This window comes from Siphateles boraxobius, unplaced genomic scaffold, assembly GCF_051911475.1.
Source record: "Siphateles boraxobius isolate OS27281-9 unplaced genomic scaffold, OSU_SipBor_1 22, whole genome shotgun sequence".
Taxonomy (NCBI): domain Eukaryota; kingdom Metazoa; phylum Chordata; class Actinopteri; order Cypriniformes; family Leuciscidae; genus Siphateles; species Siphateles boraxobius.
This window is the reverse complement of record NW_027508833.1, coordinates 34,512,208-34,535,170: the sequence shown is the minus strand read 5'-3', so window position 1 is coordinate 34,535,170 and position 22,963 is coordinate 34,512,208. Positions and strand designations below refer to the sequence as shown.

Here is a 22,963-nt window from a genome sequence, read left to right as displayed (position 1 = left end):
TTTTTGGCTATTTTCATTTGATCCTGCAATCAAAATACTACCAAAGGTCAGAAAAAGTACTTGAAAAAAGGTCACTTTGAAAATCACTGGAACTAATCAGCCATGACATAAAGCCAAAATACCAATGTGACCATTCAAAACATGACCTTCAGGTCACTGGTGAATGAAAGAGGAGACAACTGGCAAAGAAAATCAGGTCACCATGCTGGGCAGATTTTTTATGCTTGATATGAAGAATACACTGGATAACAAAAAGTCACAAAACAACAGACAAGTAAAAAGAAGAAGGAAAAAGAAAGAGGGTGAACAAGAACACAAGCCACCTGATCATCCATCCAAAACAAACACACACATCACAAAACAAAAAGCTACTAAATTCAAAAGTCTGTCATTATTTACTCATGTTGTCCCAAACCTCTATGACTTTCTTTCTTCAGATTAATACAAAAGATGAATTTTCGAGAATGTCATTGCCACTATTTTCCACATAATAAATGTAGAGGATAACTGGGGCTATCAAGCTCCAAACTGATAAAAAGCATAATAAAATAACTTTTATGATACTTTTAAAGCTTAAAAATGTACTCATTCATTATAACTACACGGAAAAGAAAGACCAGCACATTTTTAAACATTTCCGTGTTCCGCTGATCAAAGTCATACGGGTTTGGAACAACGAGGGTAAGCAAATGATGACTAATTTCCATTTATAACTGAGCAATTCCTTTCAACCGAACACCAAGCATTGTATACATTATTTAAAGATCAAATGAGGATCACTAAATACCAGCACAGAGCCAAAACCACAAAGAATGACAAAGCTGCAACACTTGCAGCTCAAACTTGCATTTCTAAAGACAAATATGCCATACAATCACTGCTCAGTAGAGCTCACATTAAAGACAGATCAGATAAAAGTTTCCTCCTTCCTTATAAACAACCTTTCTCATCACCTCAAACCTCTGGCATGGTCACTGTAACTTTTCTGACAGATTCCCACTCTTTTCCCCGTCCCCCCCCTTTGTCTTCCACCAGGGAACTGTTGCACTCTATAACTGCAATAACTTGTGCCTCCTAGCAGTTCTTTGTCTTTGTTTCCTCCAGTTTTGAAGGTCTGTCACTTACCTCTCAGACAGAACATGGTCTCCTGCCTCTCCCACTGTGTGTTGGTATTTTCTGGGAAGTGTGTCAAGAGTTTCGGAGCGCACTGTCCTCACACAGCCCCCCCGTCCCTCCAGAGCACAAACACTCACACAGGTTTATAGACACTATCTGTAACCCCCTCCCTCGGTTTCACCCACGTATACAGACACACACGGTGGCAACCAGCCAGCTCATGCGCCCTGGGAAAGTGTTATCCAATCCCAACATACTCCTGCCGTTCCACAGGACTGACACTATTCCAGGACAAAGGACAGAGAGGTGGAGAGATTGCGGGAGAGAGAGACTGACTCAGTCAGGGAGACCCCCTCTCTCTCTCTCTCTCTCTCTCTATTTTGACACACACAAAGTTAAATATAGCTAAATCCCCTCGACTCAATTGTTTGCTACAGAAATAAAAGGTCATTGTCCTTTGCTGTCATCTGCCGCTAATGCTTAGACTAATAGCTAAAACACACAAAACATGCTTTGTGTGATGCATTTTGACAGCAGTTAGTGATTCTGATTATAGACCTGAAAGCCGATTCATATCTACAGATGTAGCTTCCTCAAGCAACATTTATCAAATCAACCCGAATTCAAGCACAATAACTTAGAACGGCATTGCAGTAAAGTTAACTGGTATCCCAATGCTATTTCAGTCTTACTTTAACTAAAAAGCTGGTGTTGACTGTGGACTGAGATTAAATCAGATGGCTTGACTAATTCAATCAAACTGTTAATCTTGGACTCCTCACAAGGAAATCCCTCACTATCACAAGGTAAATACAATCACGTTGCTGGGAACGTTTAGTTTTACATCCTGCTGGAGTTCTCTTATATTTTAAAGGCTATATTACGGAACTATCACAAAAAGACAAACACAATGAAAGATGAGTGTCCATACCTCTGCGATGAAGAGGTGTGTAAACCCACTCATCATATTCATCATCAGCATCCAGGTGCTCTCTGTGGCAGGGGAAGAAGTGTCCACGCTGCTCGGACAGAGAAGACAGACCCAGGGCACCAAGGGTTCGAGGTACAGGGTGTCTTTTGCCCTCTGCCCGCCCTTCCCTGCACCTCAGAAAGCTTCTCTCTCCCCACATCTCCAAGAATCAGCGCCAACAAAAAGCCCGACTTGAGCCGAAGTGTCAGGCACGTCTCCAAATGTCCCACATTTCCTTACGAAACGCAAACAGCAGCTTAGATCACTCTAACATGGAGGGATTTATAATAAACATGCTTGCAAAAACCAAGGGCGGGTCCTTCTGGAATATCCATGCTTCAAAGTATGATGTTGAAATTGTCTTCATACGCTCCACTACAAGCAGTGCTGGTATTCAACATGCCTTTAAGCTCTAAAAATACATTCTTCTTTCTTTGTCTAAATGAGTTTGACTCCAAACAAGTAAAGTGCAGTCTCAGGAAGTCCGAAGAGAAACTTTGGACATAAAGTGAGGAACTTCCCCTGCTCCCCAGCTGTGACACGTCGGTGTGTTGGCGTGAGCAAGTGTGTGTGTGAGTGTGTGCATACTATTGCTCCTCCAGCACGGCTGCTTCTGCTCCAGCAGGATTTTTGCATGCTCTTTCTTCAGATGGAGCAAAATAAACTGGTTACTAATCTGTTATGCTGCTCAATGAACAAGGCGATTTGAAATAATATTAAACCGAACAGCTCCTGGTTAAACCACACGATTCTCACACTCCTTCTGTCTAATCTTCAAAAGACAACACTTTTGCCGTGGTCTACATGCACCCTATAAATAGATAAAGCAGATTAATTGCTTTAGAGTGTCTTACAGTGGACAGAGGAAAAGCTCTTAGACCTGACACATAGTGTGTCTGTTATAATAATGAATAATTATGTTGAGTACAGAGTGACAGTACTCTGAAAAAATACAGCACAGAACAGGCTAAAAAGCAAAGACATTTAATGTTATTTGTTTATTAATGACCGATTAGCTGCACTGATGGTACTATGCAGCACTTTCCGATAGGTAGATTTTCGGAAAAAAAATATACATCAATCTCTGTCTTTGTTCTAGAGTCTCTTGAGGTATAAACACATTTTTAGGAGGCCCAAAACTTCAGAGAAAATAAATATTTATGTGATCCATAATTCAGCTAATGCCATAAAAAATCATGCATTTCAGAGATCCAAGCAGCGACTAAAATGGTCGCTAATGTGACAAAAAGAAAATGGAAAACAGAGTGACATATATTTTAGTTTTAGTTTAACTAGTTAAATTAGTGAAATTCATCTAAAATAAATAATTTTTCTTTGCTGGTGGAAAGTTTCTCTGGTCATATGTTCCTATTGACTCATATCTGCGCCACCAAAGAGATGAATGTTTGATATGGAGAGAACATGTGTGCCAGTTGGCATTATCAGCTCGCCCATAGTCAAATGTTTCCCAAAAGCCTTGACATCAAGAGCAATCCAAATCTTCCAGACTGCTTTACATGGCATTAATCTAAAATACATGCTGACCCTAAAACGCTCTGTGATGTCGCCAAAACAGTTCCAAAGTCTTAAATGCCACGATTTTGTACTGCTCAATTCCGCAGTAATGCATATAAATTGATGATGGCTTTAAAATTAAAAAGGAATTTACGATAATGTCAGAATAAAAACCTGAAACAATAATGTAGCTAATTAGTTTAGGCACTATTCGAATATTTTCTGTTTATGACAGAACATAAAAGTACACCATGTCTAGCTCTTAATCATCTACCTTACATCAGGACTATGCAGACAAGCAGTCATCATATTTCAGCCACGAGAGGGTGCTATGGACCCAAACATACTATTTGCTTAAAAAATACTTCATTTTAGCCAATAAATTTGTTAATGTCACTCAAGCACTAACTCAAGACATCATTACGTCCCTAACAGGCAGCTTTTTCTCATATTCAGGCATGATATTCAAGCCTTTAAAAACATTAGATAAGGCATGACAAAAACTATCAAGCCAGAGCTGTAACAGATACCTGATACAGAAGCTTATTCGACACGCTTAGCTACCTTCCTGTTTACACAAGACTTTCACTCTTGCTCAGTGTTTTTGTGCCATTTTGCCCCATATTTCCTTCAGGGACAGACAGGGAACCCTGCTACAAAACACATCAGCATCCTTGACTTTAATTTTCACTCTTTTAAGTATGCAATTTTAGATATACTGTAAGTATTTTTCAATAACAACATTAATTTTAAATAAGAATAAAATTTATTTTGTTTTTAGGTTATAGTTTTGGCAAAAAGGTTTCCAAATAAACATATAAAAGCAAATCAGGTTAGTTTGGATTTCTATTTCAGTGCATAAAGAAGCATTGGATAAAATTTAATAAAGCTTATGGTTTTCAGTAACTATTGGAATCTCTACAATGAGTGTGTGCTCAGACTGCAAAGTTTAAATGAAATGGAAATGCAATCTCTTCCAGACAGACCACAACTGCGGTTTTACTTATGAGTTGGTCGACTCCACCCAAATAAACCAGTGAATTCAAGTCTCTCCTTCCACACATACACATTCCAAAAAATGAATGTTGGCTTTATTTTGAAAGGCACTTTCCTCACTAAAGCAGGACTAAACAACCCCAGGATCAGATGTTTTCAATTAGGATTAAATTGGGAAAAGGCAGCAGCAACAGCAGTGGAGTCGCATATTTCAACCATAAAGTCCAGTCATATGGCCTTGGCAAACTAATAAGCCATTAAAACCACATTAAGGGGACTTGTTGAACCATAACTAATGACCTCAACTGACAAATTTACCCCCGAGCCCCTACTTTTACCTGTCATCCACCTCTGTTTTGTTTCTCTGGGTCGATTCTGTTTATGTTTGTAATATAATTTTTTTTAAAAACCTCTTTTTTGGAAATGTGCCACAACAGTTTGTATAAATTATTATTTAATTTCATTCATTAATACCATGAAATATACATATTTATTGCCTTACAATGCATCCATTACAAACATTATACTATAATTATTTATTGTAATTTTCACTGCACAGTGCAAAAAATAATTTTATAAATCAGTATTTTTATTTTGTTTTCCAATAAAAATATCTTATCATACAAAATACATTATATCTGAAACATTTTTTGCGGGCTGCAGCTAACGATCATTTTGGTAATCAATTAATCGGATGAAAAAATATCATTAAAGATTTATTTTAATTAATTATTTTAAACAATGTTATTGCAAGTTCTGCCCTAATATTGTCCTCAACAACGTGTAATATAGCTAAAGCCTATGAAAACAAATATAGTGAATGTATCTATTGCAGGATGCTGTACATTAGCAAAAAAAAAAAAGTGTTAAAATACAAACATTACATTCTAAACCTAAATACAGCTGATTGTTTACTATTTTAAAGCAGAAATTAAAAGGACTAAACAAAATATGATATAAACAAAAACTAAAGCACAAAATGTTAACTTATTAGGTAGGCTAACGTTAGGCTTTGAGGAACACATTCACTCGTCTGAACATAGTATTCATAGGCGTAATTTACAGGTGGGACATGTCTCCACCACTTTTTGCCAGGGTCAATATTGTCCCCACCACTTTTGAAACATCTCGCAGCACAGATATACCAATAGAAATAAAACATCTCCAGTTAACTAGCAGAGCATTCGTTTTGTTCGTTTGTTAAATAAGAGGTGATCTAACGCTGAAATGTGTTCTTTTTTAAATCAAAGTGCTCGTTGCCACTGCAACCCAGAACCTCTGACACGCTTGGGCAAAAGTTGTGCCACTAGACCAGTGGTCCTCAACCTTTTTTGAAAAAAAGCCCCCCTGACCTCTCCTCTTATCCTTTTTAACATCAGGACACAAGGATGTCAGCTTGAGGTAACCAAATTGAGACGGCTGCGGTACTTCGTCTGCATGTGCAACGCTTGACTGAACCCCTGCTCAACAATGACGTCGGAAAAGCAAGGAGCAGAAGACGAATCCTCTTCCACAAAAGAAGAAAACGCTGACCATGTGGCCCACATGACAGGCTAGCCACAGGACCGAAAGGTTGCCTTGGCCTCCTCATCATTTTGGAGGTTGATGGGAGTTTCTTGAATTTCGGCCTCACTCCTAAAATTTTTCCATAGACGTAATTTGCAGGTGGGACATGTCCCCACCACATGCCCCCACCACATGTCCCCAAACATCTCGCGGCACGGATGTACTAATACAAATAAATAAAACATCTCCAGCTAGCACAGCATTTATTTTGTTCGTTTGTTAAATAAGAGGTGATCTAGCGCTGAAATGTGTTGTTTTTGAAATCAAGTGATCAAAGTGCTCACGCACAGTCTTCACATGGACAAACAAAATGCACACAAACGTGTCTCTACTTGATATACAACCACTGATGAACATTTTCGGTTTTGATGAGAGAAAAAAAACGATATGTGTGCGGATTAGAACCCAGAACCTCATGCTCGTCAAAAGTTCTACCACACATAAAATAGTTGGATCTATGTATTTGTTCACGTGACAATTCTCGGCAATATTAGATCTCATTAAACGACCAATTAAACCCAATGTCCTATTTCACTGGACATCGTAATGTTATTGTACACATATATCTGATTTAGCACTGTATTAGCACACCACACACACACACACGCACACACAGCTGTCCCACCCACTTTTTAAAACAAAGTTACGCCACTGCTGCGAAGCAGAGTTCGGAGCACAGACAATTTATATAGAGACATGCCACTTCCTCCATCCTAAATACAACTATATAGGGAAAACCCGTAAAGCCAAAGATGGCGGTTGTATGCACATGTCCCGCCCCTCCCGCTGGAAAGCCAATCGTCTGCTTTTAACAGTCAAGCCGGGAAACATTTAAGCCTATCGTCTGGTTCCACTGACGCATGCGCACAGTTGAGGTTTGCGACAGCAGAAAATACGTTACTGTTTGAAAAGGCAGCAGATTTGATATGCAGTGCATGTGTGCGTTGTGTAAATATCAGACATCCCTCCCGCATATTGATAGCGGCTCCCTGATGCCCGCAAATTAGTTCAAATCTCCCGGAATCTAGAGCAAGCGAGCAAGAGCGCGCACATACTGTGCTTCAAACCATGTAGCGTGCGCACGGCATAGAGGGAGAGAACCCTTGCGCATGCGTAGTAAAATTATAACCTGTGGGGAAAAAGGCATTTTAAACCTTATTTTGGGGCAATGTCAAAACTTTTTCAGCGATTTTTATCATATTTTATTGCTGTTTCTATACATGCAGTTTGTATGTACCTGTGACCAGTGAAAGTGCAGTTCTGACTCTCTGCCCATTCATTTAGATTGGAGCCTGGTCTTGTTAGTCCGAAATAGCTGCCCGGAGGCGTTGCCAAGATGGCGGCCGAGTGGCATGACTTGCCTAAAAGGACTTTGGTTCGGGGGCTGCTGTCAAAGTCCTCAGCAGCGTTCTTTCTACCACTCTGACAGCTGCTGTCTGCGGCATTCGTTTTTAGGCGTTGCTATGGAGATAATTTGCCGGTAACTAGCCAGGCTACTACTAGCAACATTTAAATATTAATTCATTAATTTGCACAGATATCATTTTATTTTACATTCAAATGAACATTGTATGTGTTGTCAGAGGCTTAAAAGTTGTGATGAATAACAGTAAATAAAACCCCTCATTTGTGCCTGAGCGCCCCTCTCTCTGCTGCCCTGTTCACACCGCTCCCCAAGGTGTCCAAATGCCCCGTTGAGAAACGCTACACTAGACCATTACAGTAGTACATATGTATAAAATTCGAGAATTCTCACCACTAACAACATATTAGATCTCATTATACAACCAATTAAACCACAAATTAAACCCAATCTACTATTTAAATAGATTGCTGGACATCGTAATGTTATTGTTATTAAACGTCACACACATCTGTCAAAGCACAACAGGGCAAGACGCGTGTACCTTTCCCGCAGCAGCTCACTTTGTGTCCTCCGCTATTTTCCATATGCGTTTTGTCCATATGTGTTATTCAGTATTCACTACTGTTAAACTATGTGACTGGCTGGTAGTTCCCTTTTGAGAGGTCTCTCGTATTGGGTAAGGCTAGCTTACGCTATGGGAAAACTCCTTTTCTGGAGAATATTGAAGCAAATTCTTTTAAAACGCAGTGCAGCTGCACAGCAGACACAGATCAGCGGCTAGCACGGTCTTTGGCTGTGCTGCGGCAACTGCACGAACCTATGGCGAGGCGGCTCAGACACGGGACCAATCAGGCTGCATGGCGCGTCAGAGCCCACCAGAATGGGCGTGGGCTAAGCCCTTGTAGTGGCCCATTCAACCAAAGGAATTCAGATTTTGTCTCCTTCAGCGAACTCTACTCTTCGCTGATCTCTGGAAAGAAGCATTCGCCGCCGTCGAAAAGCCTTCAACGGGACAAGCCACCTGCTTTGCAGTTCTGAGGACGTCAGCTTCCTGGTTTCGGGATGCAAAATTCAGCCCACTGTTCCGCTGTGCAATCCGGCGCGCAGTATCCTTTACTTGCATAAAAGTGTGTTCGCCGCTGCGTCACACTTTTTACCTAAAAGAAAATTTTCCGAGGCGTTGTAATGCCTGGCATCAAATGCGCCTCATGCAGAGGCTCTCTCTACGGCGGAGATCGACACATCCTCTGCGCTTCTTGCCTGGGACCACGCGGAAGCTGCACTCACTAAGGGCGGCTGCCCCCGGTGTGACAGGATGGATCACCCCACCCTGCGGGCTCGACTGGCTGTCTTCGCCGATGACGACCCCGCGACTCCCGCTCTTTTCCCTTTGATTGAGCCGCGCAAAAAGAAGCGCCGCTCACAAAGGATGCCAGAGCAGGCGGACACGTGCGAACTCACGCCGGGCAAGTCCCCTCGTGATTCGCACTCGCCAAGGGAAACCCCCTCACCGTTCATGTTCACACAGGCGAACCAAGGCCCCTCTATACAAGCGGCAGGTCTCGTCTCGTTTGGGGCATTGGACGAGGAGGATGATGAGAAGGATGACAGCCTTTCCATCGCTGCATCTGACTGTGACGAGTGGGCGGGCTCCGTTTAACGGGCAACGTCTACACAAGACAGCGTGAGGACGAGCATCGACGCGTAACTTCTCTGCGTGCTCACCAGCCTACGCGCAGCAGGCTTGATGAGTGGTTCCTGCAGGGGCGCCGACAGGCCCCTCCGCAGAGACCCGTCCCCTTTACCCAGAGGTGCACGATGAGCTGCCGAAATCGTGGAAGGCACCACACTCACCTCGTCTGAAGACAACCTTTTCCTTGACGCTCTCTGGTGTAAATGGCGCTCAGGAAAAGGGGTACGAGTCGATTCCTCCCCTCGAGGAAGCAGTGGCCGCGCACCTCTGCCCAGGCCAAAGCGTCACACCCATCCAAACCTTGCCACGTCACTTCAGCTCTCGCTGCCCGCGCATACGGCGCCGCTGGCCAAGCTGCTTCGGTGCTTCACACTATGGCTGTTTTGGAAGTGTTTCAGGCCAAACTTCTCCGCTCAATGGACGAGTCTGGACCTGACCGAGAGGCGTTTAAGGACCTGTGTAGCGCCACAGATTTGGCACTGCATGCTACGAAGTCCAGAGCTCAGGCAATCGGACGGAGCATGGCGAGCTTGACGGTGCTTGACAGGCACCTATGGCTGAACCTGACCGATATGAAGGATGCAGACAGGGCGGCTTTTCTGGACTCCCCTATCTTCACCATCGGTCTGTTCGGTCCAGCAGTCAAGGGGTTCGCCAAATGCTACACGGAGGCCCAGAAAGCGTCGCAGGCTATGAGTCACTTCCTCCCTAAGCGTTCCAGCTCTGCTTCAAGCCGCCCTAAAAAGGCGCCAATGCCTCAGCACGCGAAACCAGCAAATCAGTCTCTCAGCCCCGCCCAGCGGCTGAAATCCTTAATCGCTCGCGCTCTACTGGGCGCCATTTCCCTAAGAGACGGGGACACCGACCCAAGCACTGTCCCCACAGTCCTAAATTCTCCCCCAATTCACGCTGGAGATGCATTAAGTGTAGATAATGTGCCCATTTCGAAGTGCTCACTCCTACTCGCAAACACTGTTCACACAGTATCAAGTTTTCTCCAGCTCATGCCGGGAGCATAATGAACGTAGTGTGTGTGTGCCCGCTATGAAGCATGCACCCCTACACACACGCGGGGAGAGCGCATTAAATGTAGATCATGTGCCCACTATGAAGTACGCACTCCTACACACAAGCACTGTTCACACAGTATCAGGCTCTCCAGCGGAGAGTGCAATGAGCGAAATGCGCGTGCCCACTACGAAGTGTGCACCCCTACACATAAACAAGACCACCGTAATATCAATTCTCACCCCAGCTTGTGCGGGAGATGTAATAAAGTTGTGTAATAGAGTTGTGTACCAACTGTGAAGTTTGTGCCCCCACATGCGAAAGCTGTTAATTCAGTGATAAAGTGAGCGAACATGAGTGGCGCTCACATAGCGGCGCAAACATTAAACGACTGGGCGGCTGGGTCCCTATTACACAGCGGCCTGTCCCCAGTTTTCTTTCAACCCCTAGCTATGCCGACCGAGGCCTGGCAGGTCATCCTCGGTATATCAGAATGGGTGATAAACATAATAAAACGAAGCTACTCGCTACAGTTTGCTCGCAGACCCCCGCGCTTTTCAGTCATGGTCGAGACGACGGTGAGAAGAGGCGTGGCTCACGTTCTTCGCACCGAAGTCTCGAAACTGTTAGAGAAGGGAGCTTCACTACAGTCCCATCACAAACCGAGTCGGGCTTTTACAATCGTTACTTCCTCGTTCCAAAGAAGGATGGCGGTCTCAGACCCATCCTAGATCTCAGACACCTGAACAAAGCGCTTATGACGTGACCGTTCAGAATGCTGACAACCAAACAAATCCTTGCGCAAATTCGCCCAGGGGATTGGTTTATCTCAGTGGATCTGATGGATGCTTATTTTCACATCCAGATATCGCCCCATCACAGGCCATTTCTCAGATTTGCCTTCGAGGGGCAGGCTTACCAGTACGCAGTGCTACCGTTCGGCCTATCATTGGCACCTCATACTTTTTTTACGAAGTGTATGGACACAGCACTTACCCCCCTGAGACAGCGGGAAGTGCGAGTGTTGAATTACCTTGACGATTGGCTGATTATAGCCCAATCAGAGGAACAGTTGATAACTCACAGATCCTGGCTCCTCAGCCATATACTGTAGAAAGCCTGGGACTCAGGATCAACGTTTCCAAGAGCACACTGTCTCCCAGCCAGAGTATCTCTTTCCTGGGTACAGTGATAGACTCTATTCAAACGAAAGTGCGCCTCATATCAGAGCGCGCGCTCACTATCCAGCGCTTCGCTGCATCTTTCAGAACAGACTCTCAGCATCATCAGTACTCCAGCTCGGACTTCTGCACATGCGTCCTCTCCAGTGCTGGCTAAAACCCCATGTACCAACTCACGCATGGCAATCTGGCCAATTACAAATCAGAGCGAACTACGGCTGTATCAGAGCCCTGGCTCCCTGGAAAGCAGCCGAATGGTATCAGTCAGGAGTGAGTATGGGTGTGGTTACTAGAAGAAGGGTGATCTCGACAGGTGCCTCCAATCTAGGTTGGGGGGCCCTTTACGAGTTTTTACGAGTTTACTCTATCCCGTCAGGGCTATCAGATTTTATGTGGAGCATTCAACCTCGTTCAGACAGTCAGAACAGCTCTTTGTATGCTTTGGCGGCCGCACCAAAGGGTCCGGTGTGACAAAGCAGAGATTATCACGCTGGATAGTAGACGCTATCGCGTTGGCTTGTGAGTCTATGGGCCTGCATTGCCCCTTAGGTGTCAGAGCTCATTCCACAAGAGGCATGGCCTCGTCATGGGCTTGGTCAAGTGGAATACCCATGGAAGATATTTGTGCAGCGGCCGGCTGGGCCTCGCGTCCACATTTATCAGATTTTATAATCTGAAAGTTCCCACTTTTGCAAGCGAGGGTTCTTTCAGTGTAAGTGCAAGCACAAATCCCCCTAGGCCATAGGACCCGATACATATCTGGTCCTGGTTAAACTCGAACTACAGTTCTTATATATATATATATATATATATATATATATATATATATATATATATATATATATATATATATATATATATACTATCGGTTTCTATTGGGATTCATAAACTTTACTCCTCTATTAGCCTCAGGCATCTGCCTTCGGGCTAAAGTATGGAGCGAAGTTAAGCACGCACAGCGTTTTGAAGGGGGTTCCCATAGCGTAAGCTAGCCTTACGCAATATGAGAGACCTCTCGAAAGGGAACGTCTCGGTTACTTACGTAACCTCGGTTCCCTGAGAAGAGGGAACGAGTATTGCACGGCGGGTTTACGCAATACTCGTTCCCTCTTCTCAGGGAACTGAGGTTACGTAAGTAACCAAGACATTTCCCGGTCACAGCGCGCAGACGCGACTAATCAATAAAAAAAAAAGTTGTCGATTATTTTCACTGTCGATAATAATCGATTTGATTGATCAGTTGCTGCAGCCCGTGCGGTTTATGCTTAAAACATGGGGGGGGGATCACAATTGACCCTTCCCTAAGCCACGCCCAAAAACCGCCACTGGCCAATCGTGTCTTAGCAACCGTAACTAGGAGCGGGAGGTCTGGCAAGGTTTCGAGCAAGGGAAACATGCCGAAGCGCTGTGCGTAGGGATTGTGCAAATCTGATACACGGTATCCTAAAAGTTTGGACGGGGGAGTGGAATTTTTTTCCTTCCCAAAAATCTAAAAGCCAAAGGGAGAAATGATGTGCGTGGATCAACGAGTGTGGGAGACTCCATTCACAACTAAATGTGACAGGTTTAACAAAAACACCTATTGCTTGGAAATAATGACGGTTCTTTGTTCATAATGCATATATTTTAACGTAAAATAAGACGATTAAAGACAAGACGGAGGCTTACTGTCATACAGTACTTTAAAATATATTTCAGCATTTTGTTAATCGACGGCCTATTACCCCTGACTGAGTAACTTTAACCCAATCCGATCGCGGCTCTCCCGGTGTTAGTGTTATTCCACAAGATTTATGGATAAGCTGTTTGATTTATAATTATTAGATTATTTTCACATTTCACTTACCCTGCTGTGCACGAACATAGCTATTCCTCAATTTGTGTGTTTCCCATTTGAATGGTCAGCGAATGAGGCGGCTGCTGCTTGAGCTGGGACTATAGGCTTTAGCTTAAATTTTTATGAAATTATTATCTAATCGGTTGCATATTATGTCATATATCCCTCGAATGCATACTGCAGTCCCTTTTGTCTTGCTCTCTCAGATATTTCACATGTTCGCCAAAAATTACTAGCCTAATTATCTCATTGGGATTGCTTGATTATCTCATTGGGATCGCGAAAGCTTGACAGGCGTAGCAACAGTAACTAGGGAGGGAGGGGCTTAGCGAAGGGTCAATTGGTTGAAAAAGGGTAAAAATATATAAAATCTCTGAAAATAATAGGCCAACAATCTTTCACATTTTTCCTTCTCAGCCAACATTTATGATTTGACCTCTACTGAGATCAACAGCACAATACAATAAATTTGGCTTAATTTTAAATAACTTATAAAACATATTTGTTCCAAGCCTTTATCTTTTCATCTGTTGTTGTTTTCCTCTAAAGTCTCTCAAACAATCAGATGGGACCCCCACACATCTATTCGATAAAAAATCATCTATCGGCCTTCTCGATAATTTTTTTTTAAGACATTAGGAAGGTGATTTTAGGTGTTTCTGCCCTAGTTGAAAGCCTTTAAATAATGAATTAGATGGTCTGAGTTGATTTGTATATGCATCTAGCAAAACGGCTTGAATCTTCAATAAATTATAAACAAAGACCATCCCAATGAGTATCAAACAAGTTTATACATTCCCTTGACGTCATCCTGAAGAGTTCTTTTCACTTTGCCGTGTAGACAAAGTGGCTTTTCAATTAGGCCAACCAAAGTCTACAATAGGCTGAATGTACTTAATTTCAAGTTCAATAGGAAACTTGTTTACAGATTTTCTTCATCTACTGGCAGCAGCCATTCCAGTGGTTATAAGGTTCCTTTCATTCTATAGTCTCAGCCAGAGAGATGTCACAGAGAGGAAATATTCACAAAAACAGAGGAAATCCTGAAGTCTGTCACTGTTGTATTTCACTCATCCTCTCTCTTATATCTAAATGATCATATCTGTGTTATTCCAGTATCACAGCTGTCACCACAAACTTTACACATGGTCACCATTTGCATCAGCAAGCTTGACCACAGCATAGTATATCATAGTGAAATTTTACAGTAATATTTTAAAGAAATAGAGAAATAAAGTTAAAGATATGAAATCGTAAGTAACATGAGGTGGACAGTTACAAGTAGGCTACACAGGTGGGCCTTACAAAATGGAGATTCTCAACCAAGTCAAAAGCCAAAACATATGAGGCATATCATGAAATACATTTTCCGACAAAATTTGGGGAGGATCCCTTCAAAAATCCTGTTGTATTCTGGCCTTCGGATTTTTACAGCTTCTTGTAAGGAATGAAGCTTATCTGTATAGACAAGGAAAAAGAATGTTCATAAAAACATCTCTGTTAAATTTGCTACTGTGTGAGGCACATTTGATAAGACCACCTTGTAACAAAGTTGGAGAGTCTATGCCTGTGTGTGTTTATCTATGGGAGTATTGTCGGAAAACAATAACCCAAGCTCGGTTAAACTGCACCGAGGCAGGGGGGTGATTCTTCGGTTTCAGACTTCCAGGTGTGAATCTGCTTTACGACTGAGGGATTTAGGAATGTGCTGGATTTTTCCGCTAAGGAGGAAAATCATATTTATCTTTCAGCCCGAATAAGCATCCCACAATGACCTACTTCCCCACATCCCCATGAGATCTTTTAATTAGTCTGAAGTGAAGGGCAAACTGAAGGGAAATCTACACAAAGGACACCCACATGCTGAAGAAGAACAATTTACAGATACCATTACTTTGAAAACAATAACTTGAATTCAGTCTAAGCTGAAGCCTACAGTTTAGGAATTCCCAAAACAAAATGTGCAATTTTGAAATTAAACAATAAAAAAGCTCTACTGGGAAAATAAACTAGCCTAAGATTGCTAGTCTCCCTGGCTGGTTTAAGAGGGATTTTATTTTTTTGTCATAACCAGCTTTACAACCAGCTTTTTCAATGTTATCTTGAGCTAGTCATCCAAAACGGCCTCGGCAGAAAGTTGGACTGAGGCCATGACAAGGTAATGATCTGGAACCGGAGAGACTGAGAGGGTTCTGCATTTAAAATGGGGACTAAAGGCCAAAACAACTAGAATTAAAATAAATGAAAGCATCAGGCCCTGACCTCTGTGATTCACGTTGGCATGAACCCGTAAGAGTACTTTACTCCAACTCTGCCATGACTAAATAAACTCAATAACAAAAGCTCTTCAATCACAGAGACTGCTCTCAATGCCAAGCCGGGTGTAAGTTCAGGGCTGCTTCGTCCAAGCACAAGACACTTATTGTTGAGGCAGAGGCAGGCCAGTCAGTTTAATGACGCTGAATGCACAGTAAAGTTTCAGCTTAAAAAGGAAAGTCTGCTGGATCATTAGATTCTGACATGGTATACTCAAATACACCTTTACATTAGAGGCATGGAAGTGCAATCAAACTTGAACCACATTATTGCACCACTACTCTGCCATCTCTTACATTATTACTACTCATTCCCATAGTTCTTTGGTATATGTAAGAAGTACCCTTATGCCATTCTCCTTCCATTACTGTAGTTATATTAGACCTCCTACTTTTGTTACATCAAATTAGATTTTTTGAGAAAATTGACAAGTTCAAATCTCACCAGACATGATCTACTCACTACAGCCTTTCACAGCAAGCATGCTTTTAGTCCAGCTCATAAATAGCCTACTGTTACTAAAAATCAAATTTATATCAGCAAGAAAGAAAAAGTGAAACAGTTGCATAGAAACCATACCCTTTCACATGTAAATATTATAAAGAAAAGTCTAAATTCTGTGCAGGTGTAAAAACACAACAGTTCACAAATTAGAGATAGCCTATTACAAATGAATGAAAATATTTATAACTAAGGGTTTATCTGAACAAGCCAATCAGTCATCCCATGATCAGACGTAAAACTGAAGATGCTGTTATTTGTATAAATAACCTATATATTTGAAGAAGACGCAAAGGAGTGTGTGGCTGGCTAAACTATGCTTGTTTTTTTGCAGCACTAGAGTACTACATGAAATATATCTAGAACAAAATTAAACATGATCAATCGTATCCTAAATGAACTGTATTGATCAAATGCGTCCTTCGTTTCCTGTGAAATGAAAGACACAACAGATGGATCCTTCGCGGCCTTGTCCACCCCAGAATTCATTGCGCGCCAGTGAAGACAGGAATTTTTTTTGAGAGAAATTGACAAGTATTGGGTTTTAACTTACTCAAATATCTAGTGATAAAAAATGTAAAAAAAAAAAAAAGTATTTTAACGCGGTGTAAATGTTGACTTATATCTTTCTAAGATGCAATTATATACAGTTTATACTCTTTATTATGTACAGAAACATATTTTGACAGTTTGTGAGCCCTGTTTTGTTTTCAGACAGTTTAATGTAACTTTTTTAAAAAGTTCAGTACAAAAGTTCTGCCACTCATCAATGGCAGCTGTCACAGTTGCTAGGTGACAAGAACAATCCACAGTAGGCAAGATCGTCCTATTTAACAATGCTCATTCCAACCTTTCTGGCCTTCGAAGGATGCAGCCTCTGAATTGGGACACAGCTCATGGTGTCTTAGCATGTTTTCATTTGTTGTCATAGCAACTCATTGTTTAATTGATTTGATTCACCTGCTCCTTGTTTAGCTATTTGGTTTCTGTGTATTTATAGCCATCAGTTTTAGTCATTCTTTGTCCATTCTCATCTATGTTGAGTTGGCTGTAGTTTTAATCCTGTGTGTTTTTTGTTTAGTCAAGTATTGTTAATAAATATGACAGCTGTGTTTAGATCCTGCCTCTACTCTTTCTTTGCTGCAACCAACCATGACACACAGAAGCTTGATATTGGACTCAATGTTAAGTTTACTGACACAATTCCATCATAAGCCCAGAAGTAAAGCTACAATATGTTTATTTTTTTCGCCGCTAGGGGTCGCTTACCTCTTACAATAACAAAGGCGTAGGTTGATGACGCAGTGATAAGCGGGATCATGGAACTTGCTGTCATGCTGATGGATCTAATAATGTTTATGGATGAGTGAAAACATTCATATTTTTGAACATGACTGGTATGAAGCAGGGCGGGATTGCTAATGAGAGACTTATATCAGCGCCACACATGAGTCCTGCGGATATAAAGAAATGAGGACATTTAATTCTACTGAACTACCCACAAGTGCTGAACTACTACTCACACAGGTCAGTTTTTTGACGAATTAATATTGTGAGGTAACGCAGCACTGTTAGACTTGGTCTAGCGTTACACTATCATACTAAACAGCATTTGAGTGTGTTGAAAGTTATAATGGTATTCTATGTGTTAGCAATAAGCTACAGTAGATATATACATACTGATCATATTCTAACATTTCATCATGTTGAGCTATATAACATTGATTTGTTTTATGTATATTTGCTCACCTGTCTAATAAAGTACATGCAAGAGCGACATCTCTGTCAAGTCGAAGTTTGCCGCGAAGCTCTCGGCATCTCAAAAACGCCACGCCGATATTGATCCTCATTTTAGTTCTTATTTTGTCCCAAAGTCTGCTTGCCATGATCCACAATGTTTGAACGAAACAACAACAGCGTGCCACTAAACATTAGGTGTTTCTCAATGTCAAGGAAGCATCCTCGGAAGCCGTTATTTCGAGGATGCTACGTCATCGACATCCGTCGAAGGACTGTTCCAATGTCGAGGATCCTCAGAATTTCAACCAAGGACTGAGTCCTTCGTTCGAAAAATATCCCATACACAGGAAAGGATGCATATGTGTAGCCTTCGCGCTCTTAAAACACCCACAATCCTATGCGCCAGCTTTGCTATCTTGTCCAAAAAATAAAAAATGTCAGACATTAGATGATTCGGAGCAATAACGGGGTAATATGCTTTTAAATGTTTATAACCGTAGTACATATAAGTAAAGTTTAACGTTTAAATGCCAGTACAAATTACTACCGTATTGATATTACAAATTATACAAATTACGTTATTGATGGCAAACTGAACCAGACCTGTCATTTAAAAATTGTTAGCTTTGTTGTCGTCACCGGCATTTCTTTTATAAATAACTAGTCAAGTTGTACAAAGTAATTTAACATGGTTAGCAGAAGAGAATTCTTTTAAAAGCATTTAAAATCGTACTGACCCCAAACTTTTGAACGGTAGTGTACATCAAAACTTTTTGAATTTTTGCAGCGCCAAAAGTGGACCTTTTCAGTGACGTAATGACGTGCACTTGCTAGCCTGTTCCATTTACGTGTTCTCCGAATGCTAAAGAGGAGCCTCGCCTAGCCTCTGAAGGAAATGACTTGGAAGGACCAATCCTGCTAAGGAAGTATCCTTGACACTGAGAAACGTCTCGGTTACATATGTAACCCTCGTTCCCTGAGTAGGGAACGGAGACGTTACGTCGGATGACGACGAATGGGGGTTTCGCTTAGAACACCTATCGACTTCGAGTATTACAAAACGAGCCAATGGCGATGAAATGCCATGGGTCTGCGGAATTTGCAAAGCGTAACTCCGCCCCACCTCGTGGTTATAAAAGGAGGACGCTCGGCAACATGCAGATATGTCTTCGCTGAGGAGCCGAGACTGAACTCAGGCGTCTACCCAGCGGTACAGCGGAAGTGGCAGGGAGACGTAACGTCTCCGTTCCCTACTCAGGGAACGAGGGTTACATATGTAACCGAGACGTTCCCTTTCGTAGTCACTCCGAGTTACGTCGGATGACGACGAATGGGGGTCCCCGTGAAATCACGCCACCTTCACAGCTGTCTTCCAGTGCCCTGCGAAAGTCTGATCCCCCTGTCGTGATACTGGCACAGACGAAGGAGTCCTACTTAACACAGGAATACCAAGGTACACTGGGAAGCATATCTCAGAGGAGATATGCCGCAGCATGCCTACCCGTAGGGAGGACTTAAGATACACATATGGCCGGAGGGCTACATATGGAGGAACACTGGAGTGACCAGCCCGAGGGGTGGCAACTTTCAACTCCAGGAGGGCAAGATGGCTTGCCAAGGGAAAGACACATGCTCAAGGAGGCTTACAGTGGAAATACACATGTGGGGGTTACTCAGGGAGGAACCATGCACACGGAGGCACCTAGCCGACGCCCAGGCAATAGACACTGGCGCCAGCGTCAACAGTGCTGGAGGAACTCAGGGCTTCAAAGAGGAAGGCTCACCTGAGGAATAATCGCACGTATCCAGTCCGTGGAGTGGAATGGCGAGCAAGCGAAGACACCTGAGCGGGTCCAGTACTAGCTAACTGAAGCGAGTACACGAGAGGACACAGGCTCCACTTGGAGATTATAGAATCTGGCGAATGTGTTGGGTGTCGCCCAGCCTGCAGCTCTACAAATGTCTGCCAGCGAGGCGCCATGTGCTAGAGCCCAAGAGGAAGCCACACTCCGGGTGGAGTGGGCTGTCACACCAAGGGGGCACGGTCGGCCTTGCTGTTGGTAAGCCAAAGCAATGGCGTCCACTATCCAGTGAGACAACCTCTGCTTTGAGAGAGCCTTTCCCTCAGTCTCCCACCATAACAGACAAAGAGCTGGTCTGAGGTCCTGAAACACTGCGTTCTGTCTACGTAAGCGCGGAGAGCGCGTACTGGACAGAGCAGTGCCAAGGCTGGGTCTGCCTCCTCCCGGGGCAGCGCTTGCAGGTTCACCACCTGGTCCCGGAAGGGAGTGGTGGGAACCTTGGGCACATATCCAGGCCGGGGTCTCAGGATCACGTGAGAGTGACCGGGCCCGAATTCCAGGCACGCTTCGTCAACGGAGAATGCGTGCAGGTCCCCTACCCTCTTGATGGAGGCCAATGCAACCAGGAGCGCTGTCTTCATAGACAGGAACTTAAGCTCAACTGATTGCAGAGGCTCAAAGGGAGCCTTCTGCAGGGCATTTAAGACCACTGAGAGGTCCCAAGAGGGAACGAGAGGAGGGCGAGGAGGCTTCAGTCTCCTCGCTCCTCTCAGGAACCTGACGATCAGGTCGTGATTCACCAGAGACTTACCTTGAACTGCTTCGTGATATGCGGCGATAGCGGCCACATACATCTTCAGGGTGGAGGGAGACAGCCTTCGCTCCAACCCATCTTGCAGGAAGGAAAGCACGACAGAGATCGAGCATCTCCTGGGGTCTTCTCAACGAGAAGAGCACCAGTTGACGAAGAGGTTCCACTTCAACGCATAGACATGTCTCGTGGACGATGCTCTAGCGGAAGTGATGGTAGACGCCACCGCTGGTGGCAGGGTACTCAAACCTGCCTCGTCCCGTCCAGGAGCCACACGTGGAGCCTCCAGAGATCGGGTCGAGGGTGCCAAAGGGTGCCCCGTCTCTGAGAAAGGAGATCCTTCCTCAGAGGAATTGGCCAAGGAGGTTCTGTCGCGAGGAGTACCAGTTCGGAGAACCAGGTCCGGGTGGGCCAATACGGCGCAACCAGAATGAGCTGCTCCTCGTCCTCCTTGATCTTGCACAAGGTCTGTGCGAGAAGGCTCACTGGGGGAAACGCATATTTGCGTAGGCCCCGCGGCCAGCTGTGCGCCAGTGCATCCGTGCCGAGAGAGCCCTCGGTCAGGGAATAGAACAGGGCGCAATGGGTCGAGTCGAGAGGCAAACAGATCTATCTGTGAGTCCCCGAACTGGTCCCAAATCAGCTGAACCGACTGGGGATGGAGTCTCCATTCGCCGGAGATGGCCGAAACCGTGACAGCTCGTCGGCTGCAAAGTTCCGATCTCCCGGAATGTAGATAGCACGAAGGGACCTCAGGTGCTTCTGACTCCATAAGAGGAGGTGGCGTGCGAGTTGCGACATACGGCGGGAGCGTAGACCACCCTGACGGTTGATGTACGCTACAGTCGCGGTATTGTCTGAACGGACTAGTACGTGTTGACCCCTGAGCAACGTGAGGAAACGGTGCAGGGCAAGGCGTACTGCCAGCAACTCGAGGCAATTGACAAGCAGAAGGCGCTGGGGTCCTGTCCAGGAGCCCGCGGCAGCATGTCCGTTGCACATGGCGCCTCAGCCCGTGGAAGAGGCATCTGTGGAGACAACAACATGCCTGGAAACTCGTTCTAGGGGAACACCGGCCCGTAGAAACTGAGGTTCCACCACGGGGTGAAGGTCTGACGACAGGTCGGAGTTACTGTAACTCGGAGCGTGCCATGATGCCATGCCCACCTCGGGACTCGATCGCGAAGCCACAGCTGAAGCGGTCTCATATGAAGCAATCCGAGCGGCGTTGCCGCAGCTGCAGATGCCATATGCCCCAGGAGCCTCTGAAACAATTTCAGTGGGACCGCACTCTTGTTTAATGGCTGAGTGGAGAAGGCGACCAAGTCCATGCCGAGAAAAGAGCTCCTCTGCACGGGGCAAAGTTTACTCCTTTCCCAGTTGACCCGAAGGCCCAGACGAGCTAGGTGCCGGAGCACTGGGTCCCTGTATTCACAAACCTGGTCTCAGGAGTGAGCTTAAGACAGCCAGTCACCGAGATAGTTCAGGATGCGAACCCCGTGTTCCCATGGAGGAACAAGGGCTGCCTCAACAACCTTGTGAAGGCGCGAGGAGACAGGGCTAGCCCGAATGGGAGAACAGCGTACTGACATGCGCGCGCCCTGACAGCAGAACGTAGGTACGGTCTGAGTCGAAGGAGAACGGAGACATAAGAGTAGGCGTCCTTCAGGTCGATCGCTGCAAACCAATCCTGTGGCCGCACACATCCAGAAATGCGTTTGGCCAGGAGCATCTTGAACGGCAGCCTGAGAAGGGAGCGGTTCAGATGCATAGGTCCAGGATTGGCCGTAACCCACCAGACTTCTCCTGGGACAATGAGGTAGGGACTGTTAACCCGGACCTCATCTCGGCTGGAGGGACAGTCTCAATCGCACCCTTCGCCAGTAGGGAGCAACCTCCGCTCTCATGATAGGGGCATAGCCACCGACCAAAGTGGAGCGGACTCCCGTGAAGCCGGGAGGAGACCGTGCAAACTGAATCGCATAGCCGAGCCGATGGTTCGCACGACGTCCCCCCGGTGGTGCAGCGAAGCGGAAATGACCAGCCCAGACGAGGGCGGCATAGCGGCCCGGTGTGGGGGCAAGGTCATAACCGCACCCTGACAGAGGAGGCCAGGGAAGGACCAGCGTTCCACGGGGGCCTGCTCTGTCAGGGGTCTGGCGACAGAGGGGGACAGGGGCGAAACGGTCCGTGGACGGCACGCCGTGTCAACCACCTCTGGGGCAGAGGGGGATGAGGAGAGCACGGCTTGTGGGCGGCGCTCTGTGTCGTCCGAGAACTCTATATGCTCAGAGAGGAGAGAGTCAGTTCTTTCTGAATAAGGATTCTTCCCCAGCCCTCCACCGGGGAAAGGAGTGGCCCTGCTACCAACTCCTGGAAAGAACTGAGTCTCATCTCTGAGCAGCCCATCTCAAAAGTGCCGCTTAACCCGGCGTTTAGCGGGGTGCGGGGGTGGAGAGGGCTGTGGCATCCCCCTACGGTCTTCCAGAGCCAGGCCCGGGTGAACGGGCGGGGTTGGAACCGTGGGAGGGAGCCTTCGGCGGTG

At 44.8% G+C, this 22,963-nt stretch overlaps 1 protein-coding gene across 6 annotated transcripts in view; it reads right to left on the bottom strand.

Moving 5' to 3' along the window:
- Window positions 1-22,963, bottom strand: part of nhsl1a (NHS-like 1a) — a 152,534-nt gene that overhangs the window by 121,671 nt on the left and 7,900 nt on the right. For 2 of the 6 annotated variants that reach the window (XM_077239834.1, XM_077239835.1), the window contains exon 1: window positions 2,048-2,834. The exons of 2 other annotated variants lie outside the window; for them this stretch is intronic. In XM_077239834.1, coding sequence (XP_077095949.1) covers window positions 2,048-2,246 — 199 coding nt within the window. In that variant the 5' untranslated portion in view covers window positions 2,247-2,834. Of the gene's footprint in view, window positions 1-1,125; window positions 1,363-2,047; window positions 2,835-22,963 lie in introns of those variants that run through there. 2 more of the 6 variants (XM_077239837.1, XM_077239839.1) reach the window with 2 other exon arrangements.